A 15,123-nucleotide genomic window follows, 5' to 3' on the forward strand; every position below is an offset into this window, starting at 1 on the left:
TTTCAGTTAGTAAACAAACATTGAAAGTTTAGAGTTTACCAAAGTTGAAGGGTGATTACCCCAAGGTTTGGTAACACATTTCTTTGGTTGATGAGTTTAGTTTGATATATAAAGTTGTACTTATTCGAAATCAAATTGTGTGGAAATCATTATCAGTGTTGTGCAATGTTTTGATAATCAACCAAGCTGCTAATCGACCGGATGACATCATAGTCATAATATAACAAGAAAAGAGATGATACAAAAATGCATACTGTAGTTAGATTGTATATAGAGAAAAAAAAAACTTATGAGTGCGAAAATGCATATATGTTATTGTTGTTGCTTTTGAGTCAATTAAATTATAAGAGTCGTTTAAAATATAAATATATACGTTTTGTGTAACAAGCGTGAGGGTAGAGATGGTAGTGGCAATCTATACGAACTCGTCTAACTAGCACAACATGCAAGGTTCAATTTTATCTCGTGACTCCTCTTGTTTCGGCTCCAAAGAGCCTATAACCATCAATAACCGCCGCTTGAATGCCGAGTTTCACATCTACAAATTTAAGTGGTATTTAACTCAAAAGCACACCCTTAAGTATTTGAACCCATAATGCTTGCTTAAGATAAGAAGTTTGTATCGATTTTTTCACCTTATTAAGTGAGCTCATCGGATACGTCTTGAATCCAATTTAACTAGAAAACCATTAAACCATTTGTGTAAGATGATGAAGCTAATTATTATTTTACTAGTTTTATTGCCCGTGTAAAACACATGATTATCTAAATAATAAAATTACAAGTAAAGAAATAATTACATAATGTATATGAATAAATGTATTATATTTATGCTTGTATCTTACTATGTGTATATAAATTTATTTTATTTATATCACAAAATGATTTTATTTAAATGAACTTAATAAAAAAATGTACATGCAAAAACATACCCGAGAACGCTTTTTTGTTAATTGAAATCTTCATTGTCAGTATCATATATGTATAATTGAAAGAATTCAGGAAGAAGACTTCTCAGACAATAGTCATACAATAGTAGTTCTGACCACTCAGCTTAAATACTGCAGGAGCGTTACCTTTATTAAGTAAATGAGAACATTAAATTATAACGACTGAAGTTCTTCAAAAATTATGTTTTTCTGAGCTAAACCATGAAAGATTTTAATAAGTTTGACAACATAAAAACAGCATGTTAACCCATTAAATTTTGTGAATATTTTTCTTCATTCGAGCATAGTTTTGCATGACGTGTTTTTCATACAACATTTTGATCACTATTGAAAGAAAAGTTAATGCTGACACGAACGTTTCAAATTTGATACAAGTTAGAAGCATTGATAGGTCTGGGGTGGCATGTCGTAAGTATTCACCATCTATACTTGTAACATCCGGCCCCTCGCACCACCAATATTGTCCGCTCTGCCCACAAAGAGCTCACAGATTTGTTTTTGGTTGCCCAGATGTAGACTTCCCAGGAGGTCACCCATCTTATTACTACTTCCACCTAAGCACGCTTAACCGTGGAGTTTTCATGTGCTCCACAGCCAACTAAGCCCAAAACACGTTGGTGATGTTAAGATGAAAGACATTACTTATGAACCAAGGATCTCTCTTGTCCACGGCCGATGTGGGATAGCCTAAGAGTGGGACGATGTTGTGTTTGCCAAGGGTGTTACAAACAACCCCCCTTTGGACTCATCGTCCTCGATGAGGCGTGTCCCATCATCCCGAACGACACAAGAGTGGATCTGATACCACATGTAACATCCGGACCCTCGCACCACCAATATTGTCCGCTCTGCCCACGAAGAGCTCACGGATTTTTTTTTGGTTGCCCAGATGGAGACTTCCCAGGAGGTCACTCATCCTAATACTACTTCCACCTAAGCACGCTTAACATTGGGGTTTTCATGTGCTCCACAACCAACTAAGCCCAAAACGCGTTGGTGATGTTAAGAGGAAGGACATTACGTATGAACCAAGGATCTCTTCTGTCCACAGCCGATGTGGGATAGCCTAAGAGTGGGATGATGTTGTGTTTGCCAAGGGTGTTACAAACAACCCCCCTTTGGACTCATCGTCCTCGATGAGGCGTGTCCCATCATCCCGAACGACACAAGAGTGGATATGATACCACCTGTAACATCCGAACCCTCGCACCACCAATATTGTCCGCTCTGCCCACGAAGAGCTCACGGATTTTTTTTTGGTTGCCCAGATGGAGACTTCCCAGGAGGTCACCCATCCTAGTACTACTTCCACCTAAGCACGCTTAACCGTGGAGTTTTCATGTGCTCCAAAGTTGACTAAGCCCAAAACGCGTTGGTGATGTTAAGAGGAAGGACATTACTTATGAACCAAGGATCTCTCTTGTCCATGACCGATGTGGGATAGCCTAAGAGTGGGACGATGTTGTGTTTGCTAAGGGTGTTACAAACAACCCCCCTTTGGACTCATCGTCCTCGATAAGGCGTGTCCCATCATCCCGAACGACACAAGAGTGGATCCGATACCACCTGTAACATCCGACCCCTCGCACCACCAATATTGTCCGCTCTGCCCACGAAGAGCTCACGGATTTGTTTTTGTTTACCCAGATGGAGACTTCCCAGTCCTAGTACTACTTCCACCTAAGCACGCTTAACCGTGGAGTTTTCATGTGCTCCACAGCCAACTAAGCCCAAAACGCGTTGGTGATGTTAAGATGAAAGACATTACTTATGAACCAAGGATCTCTCTTGTCCACGGGCGATGTGGGATAGCCTAAGAGTGGGACGATGTTGTGTTTGCCAAGGGTGTTACAATACTTAAATTTTAATAGTCAAGGAAAAAATAGTCGGTTTACCAAATCCCGAAGCTTTTGATTTTTTTTCAAAAATGTCCTTGAAAATAAATTTGAAACACAAATCAAGTTTAAAATTCTAGCTTCCATGCGTTTGACATTTTCAAGTCAACATTTTGTACCCCTAACAAATTTGACGATACAAGTTAGAAGCATTGATATGTTTGGGGTTGGCATGTCGTAAGTATCCACCATTTATACTTAAATTTTAATAGCCAAGAGAAAAATAGTCATTTTACCAAATCTCGAAGCTTTTGATTTTTTCCAAAAATTTCCTTGAAAGTTAATTTGAAACACAAATCAAGTTTGAAATTCTAACTTCAATCTGTTTGACATTTTCAAGTCAACACTTTGTATCCGTAACAAATTTGACGATAAATTATTTGTATTCTCAGACTTTTATAAATACTCAAATTTCTTTTTTTTTTGACCCATAGCAATTTTTTGACCCAAATGTAGTTAACTTGTACTAAACAATCTATTTGCCGATTTTTGACTGTAAAAACAAAATTTAAGTTCCATAAAAGCAAAACAATCCTTAATAAAAAAACCAAGAAATTAAATATGATAAACTTAGTTATATATGAAAGTGATTGGTATATATTTACTAAATTAACCGAAAAATATATAGTTTACTAAATTAAACGAAAAAATAAATTGATAAATTTAAAGCATATATTTATAATTTATAAATTTATATGACAATTCACAATTATAATAATAATAGATAAATGGACTGATTTTAAAAAAGGATCAACTCTTAAGCATAGATTTATGATTTAATAATTAAAAAAAGATACTTTGTAAAATAAAAACATGTTTGAATTTTGTTTTTCTTTATAATCTTCAACAATATACATAGTAAAATATGTTATTGATAACATTTGAAATTATATATTGTTTTCAATTTTAACGAACATGGTTTGTTGTTAATTTTTAGATTTCATTATTTTGAAATATATAGTAAAATAATATGTTAATATTTATTTATATAAAAATGTATAAATATAATATAAATAAAGTGTAAAAGGAAAGTGAATATGGACATATATTAGAGTTAATTAAGATATTAGTTTTGGAGAGAAAAAAGTTATAAAGTTTAATCATAAACTAACACGTGTCACAACTATTTTACTTTATTAGAATAAGTAGATTTAATAGATAAAGCTCGATACTCAAACCCTAAACAACAATATATCTTATAGTATTTTGGTTTACTTAAAGAATGTTGTCATACGGTGATGCGCGCGCGCAATATTTCTCCTTAATCTCGTTAGCCAAAATGTTTGGAATTTAAAAACTGTGAAAAAATAATATCATCGGATCAAGAAACAAACGATGTATTGAAATTGAGAAGTAAATAAATAGATAGCCAATGTGTGCATATTATAGGGTCTGAAGCTACAATTTAGAAAAGCTAAAGGAGTTATTTGAAAAAGTGTTGCACATATTATATACTTACCAGCTTCCTCTTTACTTGAATCAGCCAGCCACCAGACAAAACCCTAAAATATAAATTATAAACCCTAATAACAAAACTACTACATCATCACCACCGTCGTCGTCGTCCTATTGTATTTGTATTCTGTCTCAATTCAGTTTACCTGCAACGATGCCTAAGGTTCCGTTGTCGGATTTGCCTGTGCTGCCACAGAATAATAATCAGCTTCCGCTTCATCTTCAGCTTCAGAAGACTCGAGTTTTCTGCAACAACGATGCTCCCACTCATGTATTTGCATTTACTCTCTCTTTTTATCACTTTCACTTTATTATTATTATTATTGTTTGTTTAATTCATTCACTCCTTTCTTTAGTTTAGCCTAAGTTTCAATTGCGCCTGTAAACGAACCGAATTTGTGAACCAGAAGTTCGCGTATTAACTAAACGACCGAATACGAACAAAAAGTTTGTTCGTTAATTTACATTTGTTTATTTTCGTTTATAGGTTAAAATACAAAGGGTTTCAAGTCCTTAAAAAGTTTTGTTTTTTTTTTTAATTTGTTTTTGCTCATTTATTTAAGCCTGTTTACATATTTTTTTAAGTTTCTTCCTTTGTTTTTGTTAGTTAATATATTCATTAAAATTTCTTTGGCCCATTACAAATTATTATTGTTTTAATAACATTTTAGGCTCACAACATTGTTGCTTTTAACTAGTTTTAGCTCAGTTATGTTTGTACGACCATTTGTGTTTGTGAACCATTCCTTTATACTGTTAACGAACAAGCATAAACGAACTTGAACTTGTTCATTTTCTTAACGAGTGAACACGTACAAGAAAACTCTGTTTTTTTAATTGTTTGCACGTTTGATTAAAGTTGATATTTGGCTGAATTGATGACCGAATTTAGTTTTTTTTAGTTTTTTGATTTTGAAAGTTTGTTCATTTATGTTCGGTCATTTACTAAACCACCGAATATCAGCAAAAAGTTTGTTCATTTATGTTCGTTCATTTACTTTTGTTTGTTTTTGTTAATATATTCGTTTAATTTTATCTTTTGGCTTGGTATCGTTTTAATAACATTTTAGGCCCACCCTCCATTGCTTTTAACTAGTTTTAGCTCAGTTACGTTCGATCGTGAACTAGTCCGGTGTATTGTTAACGTACAAGCATCAATGAACACGAACAAGAGAGCTCTGTTCGTGTTTGTTTGGTTATATTTAAATGAAAGAACAGGGGCATGCTTTATTTATGTTCATTCGGTTTGTTTACGAGGCTGATTTTGATTGCTATTTGGTTTGATTAATGACTGATTTTTGGCCTTTTTTGTTTGTTTTTATTATGATTTTGAAGACAGAGGATATAACCTACTCCGGTGCGTATGCGGCGTTGGGAGTGGATAACAGCTTAAGGTTAGATGAATTTAGGAAAAACTTTCAAGTCAAAGTGATTAGGCTCGATAAAGAAGATATGGAATTTGATTTGATTGCAATCGATGCTTCGATTGCGAATGCTTTCCGGAGAATCCTCGTATCTGAGGTAGTTTCTTCATTCTTGCTATTTTGTATATTAATTTTTGATAGGCGTCCGCACGGTTTTCCCTGGGTCTGTTTTGGGCTAAAACTGAACCAACAACCGAAGTTTCTGTTTGGCTTCTGATTTTTCGGTTTTGTCATTTGAGCATGAATGTTTCGGGCCTAAAAAATTTGGCCAATATAATGATTTATGGCCTAAAGCTCTAAATCATTTTGATTTTGTTGATTAATAACTAATTGTTTATTATTACATATTTGGGATAAAATATTTGAGTTACATATATATTAGGTTTTTATAAATTACCTAAAATGAAAAACAAAAAAAAAAAGGAAATCTACATATTCGGTTCGTTTTTTTTTTCTGTTTTTGTTTTATGCTAAACCAAAACCGAAATTTAAGTTCTGTTTTCACAAAAACATAAAACCAAGGAATTGGATTTTGTTTCGGTCCAAGTTTTTTTTTGGTGGTTTTTTGGCTTTGGATTGGCTGTTTTTTCAGTTTCATGCACACCCCTAATTCTTGCAATGGAGGTCAATTGAACCACTATTTGTTTTGAATGTTTTGTATGCAGCTGCCTACTATGGCTATTGATAAGGTGTTTTTTGCCAACAATACATCAGTTGTACAAGATGAAGTTCTTGCACACCGATTGGGTCTTGTTCCAATAAAAGTTGATCCAAGGCTGTTTGATTATACAGGTTATTATCTTTTAGATACTTTTACAATGTTATGTAACTTTTAAATATTTACATTATTAACTTTCACTTATTTATCCAGAAAACGATGTCCCTAATGAGAAAAACACCATTGTTTTCAAACTCCATGTTAATTGTAAGAAGAAATCTGGTGAACGTCTCACAGGTAACAAAAACATCCTTACATATGATGCTCAAAATCTTGATTTTTGAACATAACCTAATTTTAGCTTCTTGTGTTGTTTAAATGACCATGATGATGTGGCACAGTGTACTCAGATGATCTTAAGTGGTTGCCATCTGGCAGTGAATATGTTCTGTCTACTGAAAACAATGCTTCAGACTCCACATCAAAACCGAAAACTTACACGTCATTCACTTCCAGCCAAACATCTTTACCAGAATTATCAAAGGACCCTATAACGGTCACTGAGAAAATTATTCTCTCAAAGCTTGGGCCTGGACAGGTGATTCTTTAGTTTCAATAACATTTATACAAATACCCTTTTATTATTATTATTATTATTATTATTATTATTATTATTATTTAACATAGTGGTAATGATGTTTTTATACGTATATAGGAAATAGAGCTAGAAGCACATGCTACTAAAGGTATTGGTAAAACACATGCCAAGTGGTCTCCTGTTGCCACTGCTTGGTACCGAATGCTTCCTGAGGTAACAACATAATATTTTACAGATACATTGACATGTGACAGAATATCATGCGATATTTTTTGTTTTATTTGTTTTTATTTAAGGTTGTATTGTTGCAAGAAATCGAGAATGAGGATGCTGAGAAACTTGTAAAAAAATGCCCTGTTAATGTGTTTGACATTGAAGATATGGGTAAAGGTATTTTGTTATATTTTTGTTTTCTGATGATTTTTTAAAGTACACGAAGGTGGATTAAACCATATGGTGTCACGTTTTGAATAGGTGTGAAGAGGGCAACTGTGGCTAGACCACGAGACTGCACACTGTGTCGGGAATGCATTCAAGAGGGAGGGGAGGAAAAAGTGGCACTAAGACGTGCCAAAGATCATTTTATATGTAAGCACAGTTAATTAATTGCATAATTGATAGTCACTAGGCATGTAAATGAACCGAACAGACATGAACGGGGTATGCTCATTTTCGTTTATTTTACTTTTAACTGAACAAATGATTGAACATGAACAGTTAAACGAACAAGGTTTTCTTGCTCACTGGTTAAGAAAATGAACATGTTCATCTTCATTTTTGTTTGTTTGTAATATAAACGAACAGCTCAAAAACGTAAACGAACATAACTGAGTGAACACTAATTTAAAGTAAACATGAATTTTAATCTGTTGGGCTTGTCAATAGAGCTAGACTAAGTTGTAATCAGTGATATATTAGTTTAATGAAACTAGACTAAATTGTTATGGGCCTAACAGTTTAAATGAACAATTGAATGAACAAACTTATAAAAACGAATATAAACGAACACACATGAACAAGACGTGTGCTGGTTTGTCAACTAAATGAACCGAAAGTTTTGTTCATGTTCGTTTCTTTATTATAAATGTAGAACATAAACAAACTTCCCCGCTGAATGGTTCGTTTACAGGCCTAATAACCACTAGTCGGGCTGGTTTGGTAACTGGCTCAGTCAATTAGCAAAATTTTAAATGGGTTTGGGTTGCCCCCCTATCGTATGTATTGAATACAACTCTTGATTTACTGTGCAATAGTTACTATTGAATCAACTGGAGCATTGCCGCCTGAGGTGTTATTTACTGAAGCTGTCAAGATTTTAGAAGACAAGTGTGGAAGGGTTATAACTGTGCTCTCATAGGTCCATTGTTTCTCAATATTTTTTTTATATAAGTTATTCGGTTTGTGCTACATTCTTCTGAAAGGGTTCTTGGAATGTAGCTTTTAAGCATATTTTGTGACTACTTTTCGGTGTCGGTTTTGTAGGAAAGAAGTTAATGCTTACTGTTTCAGTTGTGGTTGTTTGGAAGTTTATTTCAGTATAGAATGTGATGATAAAGTTAAAAAAAGTATTGAGTTTGCTTTTAACTATTGCCAATCATTTACTTCCCATTAAACCAACCATAAAGCTGTGTAATCATCAAATTACTTCACGTTTTGACCAACATATTCATATTCACCAAACCCTTAATATTGCCAAGTACATAAACGTGACAAAAAAGAGATCTAATTTTGTGAAGTGGACAAATTAGAGATCTAGTTTCATGAAACAAAGAGATCCTTACTTTATAAAACAAACTTTGCTTCAACATTTGGTTATACTTATTCTTTGTTCAAATTTAAGTTAGTTTTAACTAAAGACATGTCATACCAATTAATATTATCCGCTTCACTTACATGAAACTTATAGGTTTTATTGGTTGAGTATATTAAATTAAAAGAACTTGTAGGCGAAGATGACATAATATTCTACAACTAAAATGTAATTGTCAGGGTACTCGTGTACTTTTTGTTTATAAAATTGTAACTTTAATGTATCAATATACGAGAAAAATATAAAGTAAAAAATCATATGGTTAAAAGAGTCCTATTCATGTCAATTTGAGGTTACTTGTATCATATTTGGGTTCATATGTCCGACACATTATACAAGCCCATGTCATGTTCAGGTCGAACATGCTAACCCTTTTAACACCCCATAATTTGAACTTATAATATCTAGATTCTTGGTTTACTCTGTAACAAGATTTGAACCCTTTAAAATTTCAATACACGAAAAAAGAGTAGAAAATCATTTGGTTTAAACAGGTCCTACTTGTGTCAACCCGATGGTACTCATGTCACGTATGGATTCATATATCCTACACAACGTACATCTCTGTGACGTGCCAACCATTATACATGAAATGTTTAAAACCTCATAATTTAAACCTAATTCTTGGGTCACTTTGTAACAAGATTTGAACCCTCAACTTTTAGACTTTTAGATTATTTTGTAAACAAGATATAAACCCTTTAAACATCTTGATCCTCTAAGATCCTTTGGCACCCTAGATGAAGCTTTATCTTTTTCAAAACAAAAACAATTAGAAAACAAGCAACAAAGTTATCGATATTCACAATAATAATAATAATAATAATAATAATAATAATAATAAATAATAAAATCTTGGGGAGTGGCAGCAGCCCCACATAGACAGCCCCAACACTCGAAACCTTTAGTCCTTTATTCATCTTTAGACCACAATTATGGGACAGAGTGCTCTTTTTTACTCTTAATATCACACCACCACACTATTATTATTATTATTATTATTATTATTTGGACCATTACTACTATACTATACTATACTATTACTATCTCCTTGTTTCTTTTCTTTCATAAATCATGCTTCACCAAGAACCCTAAAGTTAGTTGTTCTCATCTTTCAGGTATATTATATACTTTTTCTGCATAACCATCATCCTTTGATTCTTGATTGTCTTTTCAACTATTCATTGTTGTGGGGTCACATTACTCCTCTGCAAATATATTCATTGGTTCTTGGCAAGTTCAAGATCACACCTTTATGAGTTCTTGATAATTGGTCTATTTGTTGTGTCTTGGAGAAGATCAAGATCAAAACTTTATGAGTTTTTGTTAATGGGTTCTTGATTTCTTGATGATTTATGTTGTTGGGTGTTCTTGAAACTGTAGTTTAGCTCTGCAAATATGTTCATTGTTTATTGGAGAAGATCAAGTTCACAACTTTATGAATTTTTGTTAATGGGTTCTTGATTTCTTGACAGTTTCTGTTCTTGAAACTGTCATTTAGCTCTGGAAATTAATTCATTTTTTATTTAAGAAGCTCAAGATCACAACTTTATGAATTTTTGTTAATGGGTTCTTGATTTCTTGTAAATTTGTGTTGTTGGGTGTGTTTGAAACTATAATTTAGCTCTGGAAATTAATACCTTTTTTTATTGGAGAAGATCAAGATCACGACTTTATGAATTTTTGTTAATGGGTTCTTGATTTCTTGTAAATTTCTGTTGGTGGGTGTTCTTGGAACTGTAATTTTGATGGTTTCTTGATTTGTTTAAATTTTGAAACTAGATGATGTTAATTGACAGTAGATCTGTCACTAGTTTGAAATTTTCTGACTTTAATTGGAAAAGTTGTTTAGAATAAGAATATGTGGATTAAAACAGGATCACGAATCCGGGCTTTGGGTATGTAACTTGTCGCGGGTTGAAATCAGGCGGTAGCAGATCACAAAGAGGTTAGTTATAATCAGTTTTTAATGTTTGGATTAACATATTCTACTTTTGGTTGATATATTTGTCACAAAACTGATTATCTGTCTACAGGTTTTTGCCAAACATTACTTTACAAGAATGGCCTTTTTGGTCATTTAATTAATACTCGAATAGTCAGATTTATCAAACAAAAAAATCATGTGATTAATTCTGCTTCAAGCTATTAAACCAAATCCACAAACTACCTTTTACAAGATTTGATAATTAATTTGCAAGCAACCACTTTTAAACACACATCCAAACAACCCCAATCCAAGATCTAATGTGAAACATGTGTTCCCGAGAAAAACCCGACCCGACCCGACCCGAATGTATTCAAGTATTGAAATTTAACAATTTAAAACTCTTCTACAAATGCAGATCCACAAGAAACATCTAAAGTCAAGCTTTGACTTATCTATTATCATCAAAACCAGGTTAAAGCTTGCTGCTTGGTCGGTCAACGCAAGTCAAATAGTCAATGGGCTCGGTCAAGGAAACAAAACCGTCGATACCGACCGCTCAAAATGTCAGCATTTCAAAATCCACTGAAAAAACAGACAATACTGAAAGTGGAAAAACCAGTATATGTAGAGGAAGCACAAGCACTGATCTAAGTGATGAAAGCAATTACAGCACTTTCAGTAGCCACATCAGCAAACCCCACAAATCAAACGACTCGCGGTGGGAAGCAATCCAGACCGTTAGATCAAGAGACGGGGTTTTGGGTCTGAACCATTTCAGACTTTTGAAACGATTGGGGTGTGGTGATATTGGTAGTGTGTATTTGTGTGAACTCAGTGGCATGAAATCTTATTTTGCAATGAAAGTGATGGATAAAGTGTCACTCGAGGGTCGGAACAAGTTGTCACGAGTTGAAACAGAACGGGAGATACTTCAATGTTTGGATCACCCGTTTCTTCCGACTTTGTATACTCATTTTGAGACGGATAAGTTCTCGTGTTTGGTGATGGAGTTTTGCCCGGGTGGCGATTTGCATATGTTGAGACAGAGGCAACCCGCGAAGCGGTTTTGCGAACAAGCTGTCAAGTATTATTCTGATCCCAACTTGTTTTTTTTCATAAAGTTTGAATCCTTAATTAATCTTGATAGCCTTTTTATCCATAAAGTTTGAATCTTTACTATCTTGATATAAGGTGGGATCACAACTCACATGGAACAATAGATAGATATGAACTTGGCAGCTTAAATGTAAAGGTGGAAAAATAGGCGAGAAGGGCCGGGATGGTTTTTCATATGGTTTAATATGAGTCGGTCGGGTTGGGTTGATCTGATAAAGTTTTTTAAAACAAAATGATTTAGTAAAAGTTGAGCTGAACTCGAGCTCATCCAAGCTCGAGCTTTGCTCAGGCTTGGTAGGTTTCTAGATCTATTTCCAGAACTCAAGTTCAGCTTGTTTTTTTATTTAATTATTTCACTTATTTGTATACATATATTTTTATGCATTTAAAAATAGAATTTTATGTAGTAAACATAATATATAATATTTAGTTATAGTTTTATCATAATTATACATATACAAATATTTATTATAAAAAAACTATAATATATATGTATTTTGTATATGTTAATTTTGTTAATTATCATTTAATTATATATAGGGTGGTTCATTGAACCTCACCCTATATATTATTTAGCTATAGTTTTAGAATAATTATATCTTGTAATATACATTGATTCTATAATTAAAAGTTATAATATTTATTCTGTTAAATAAAAATTATATATTATTTAATTATATATAGAGTGATTCATTGAACCTCACCCTATATAATTATATCTTTTCATATACATTAATTCTATAATTAAAAGTTATTATACTTATATTAATAATAGACCCGTCTAACACACAAGCTTAGTAGAACTCAGATGGGCGGGCTCACTTATTAAACGAGCTTCAATTTAGGCTTGAGATCTACTCGATCTAAGCTTTTAACAAGCTGAACCCGAGTATTCACAAATGTCATGGCTCGTTTACACGAGCAACTTTTAACCTCAGCATAACCAGATTTACTCATTTATAACTAATGGGCCGAATTTGAATCAATCAGTATAATAATCATGTCTTTTTGCATACTTGTTTTGCAGGTTTTATGTAGCGGAGATCCTCCTAGCTATGGAGTACCTACACATGCTCGGGATCGTGTACCGCGACCTAAAGCCCGAAAACGTGCTCGTTAGAGAAGACGGTCACATAATGCTGTCCGACTTCGATCTCTCCCTTCGCTGCTCAGTCAACCCGACAATGGTCAACTCATCTTCTGACAGCAACGAGCCCCTTCGAAAGACCTCCAACTACTGCATCCAACCCGCCTGCATCGAGCCAACGTCATGCATCGAACCGTCATGTGTGGTCCCCACATCATGTTTCTCACCAAGATTCTTCAGATCCAAAAAAGACAAGAAAGACAAAAAACCCAAGTCAGAAATCAACAACCAAGTAACCCCGTTGCCCGAGCTCATGGCGGAGCCCACCGGGGTCCGGTCAATGTCGTTCGTCGGGACCCACGAGTATCTAGCCCCGGAGATTATTAAAAACGAGGGGCATGGAAGCGCTGTTGATTGGTGGACACTTGGAATATTTTTATACGAGTTGCTTTTCGGTAAGACCCCGTTTAAAGGGCCCAATAACCGGGCCACATTGACCAACGTCGTCGGTCAGCCGTTGCGGTTCCCCGAGTCCCCAGTGGTGAGCTTTCCAGCGCGGGATTTGATCCGGGGTTTATTAGTAAAAGAGCCACGAAACCGGCTGGCTTATAAAAGAGGAGCCACTGAGATTAAACAACACCCGTTTTTTGAAGGGGTGAACTGGGCATTGATCCGGTGTGCGAGCCCACCGGAGGTCCCGAAGGCGGTGGTGTTTGAGCGGGTTGACTCGCCGGTGAGCTCGGGGTTGGAGAAGAAGACGGGGGGGCTGGTGATCGCGGCCGAGAAGAAGGGGTCTCAGAACTATTTGGAGTTTTTCTTTTGAAAGTGTTTAATTATTAATTAATTAATGTTGTAAAGATGTTTCTGTTTGGGTTTTGTCTTGTGGGGGGGTTTTGTTATGTTTTGTTTTGAACAGTTGGTGAAAAATGTGACAGTTTGTGTTGGTTAATGTTAATATCATATACGAGGTTAGTCCTCTTTGGGCTTAACATTTTTTCTTTTTAAATAATAAATAAACATCTAAGTAATAATTTTTACTGGACTAAAAGCTTGAGTCACTAATTAATGGGTTAATGGATTATGGTCAATCAAATTATTTGTATTTGGTCAACATCATAACATTGGAAAGTGATTACGCCTTAAACAAAGAAAAGGAAATGAGAGGGAAGGATAAGAAAGAGAAGGAAAGGGAAGAAAATTTTTTTTAATTATGTGTGTTCTTGAGTTGGAAGAAAATTAAAGAAAAAGAAAGAATAACTATATTAAAAAATAGTTATCCTTAGTAATCATCTCATTTTTGAGAGGATAACTTATTGGGAAAATACATTAATTTAATCCCTCCTACTCTTTTCCTTTCCATCCTAAAAAAAAACTCAAGAACACCCATTTTTTAACTATCTTTAGTTTCCTTTCCCTCCTTAAAAAAAACTCAAGAACAGGGCGTTAGTGAATACATAACTGATGGTAACCCCGATCATATAATTTAAATTATTCGGTCCTAAATCGTCAGAAGAGTTGGTATTTATTTATATTTGTAAATCGATAACTATTATTTAGTAGAGTATATTGATTATTCAGTGTGTGTGAATGTGTTAAACTAAACTATGTTTATATAGCGATAAGATTGTGATTGAATCAGATTGTTTATTGGATATCCAAACCTAAGTCATGGTATGACCATATTTTAATTACGTGTTTGAAACAACTCAATCAATGAATCAAATTTAAAGTTATGTTCATGAATCAATTGATGTTAACACTAACCGCTAACTCTTCATGGTTCAAAAGTTCTAACACCTTGTCATAATTAGTTTAAGGTGTTTAAAAACAAGGGGTTGGTTATTGTACAATAGTTAATTATCATACATTAGGTACACGGGCTTTTTGAACGTCGATTTCTATTTTACGCGTTGACATAATCGTAAATAACCTAAATTTAATTCATCAGTTGATTCATCGGGCGTCCATCCATATCAATATAATTCAATCGTTGATCCATATAAACTAATCTGCAGATTGACATCAAACTAAATTGAGTTATCTAACCTTAAAATGTCCGTTAACTGCAAATAAACTTCAAACACAATCGGTCAAACTTTTTTACAATTGAGTACTTCAATGTCAGTCAAACTAATATGTTATATTAAAATATATCTAAATAAAGCATTTTATTAATATATAAATTTGTAAAAATAGTCAT

The 15,123-nt window shown here is 33.9% G+C and overlaps 2 protein-coding genes across 3 annotated transcripts; both read left to right on the plus strand.

The window, feature by feature from the left end:
• Positions 1-4,438: 4,438 nt before the first annotated feature.
• On the plus strand, positions 4,439-8,515 carry LOC143616421 (uncharacterized). Its single transcript, XM_077089254.1, has 9 exons — positions 4,439-4,571; positions 5,636-5,821; positions 6,390-6,516; positions 6,596-6,679; positions 6,784-6,980; positions 7,098-7,193; positions 7,277-7,370; positions 7,455-7,568; positions 8,234-8,515. Exons 1-9 carry the CDS (start codon positions 4,455-4,457, stop codon positions 8,335-8,337), a joined length of 1,119 nt encoding a protein of 372 aa, XP_076945369.1. The 5' UTR covers positions 4,439-4,454; the 3' UTR covers positions 8,338-8,515.
• A 2,122-nt stretch (positions 8,516-10,637) lies between these two features.
• Positions 10,638-13,746, plus strand: LOC143616422 (serine/threonine-protein kinase D6PKL2-like). 2 transcript variants are annotated; one of them, XM_077089255.1, is made up of 3 exons: positions 10,638-10,738; positions 11,136-11,804; positions 12,864-13,746. In XM_077089255.1, exons 2-3 carry the CDS (start codon positions 11,236-11,238, stop codon positions 13,744-13,746), a joined length of 1,452 nt encoding a protein of 483 aa, XP_076945370.1. In that variant the 5' UTR covers positions 10,638-10,738; positions 11,136-11,235. The 2 variants fall into 2 exon arrangements, with proteins under 2 accessions (XP_076945370.1, XP_076945371.1); XM_077089256.1 differs by having other exon boundaries at positions 10,639-10,738; positions 11,192-11,804.
• The last annotated feature ends 1,377 nt before the right edge of the window (positions 13,747-15,123 follow it).

This window comes from Bidens hawaiensis, unplaced genomic scaffold (assembly GCF_021521415.1).
Source record: "Bidens hawaiensis isolate Kalapana, Puna unplaced genomic scaffold, B.hawaiensis_p1.1 tig00047295_1, whole genome shotgun sequence".
NCBI lineage: Eukaryota > Viridiplantae > Streptophyta > Magnoliopsida > Asterales > Asteraceae > Bidens > Bidens hawaiensis.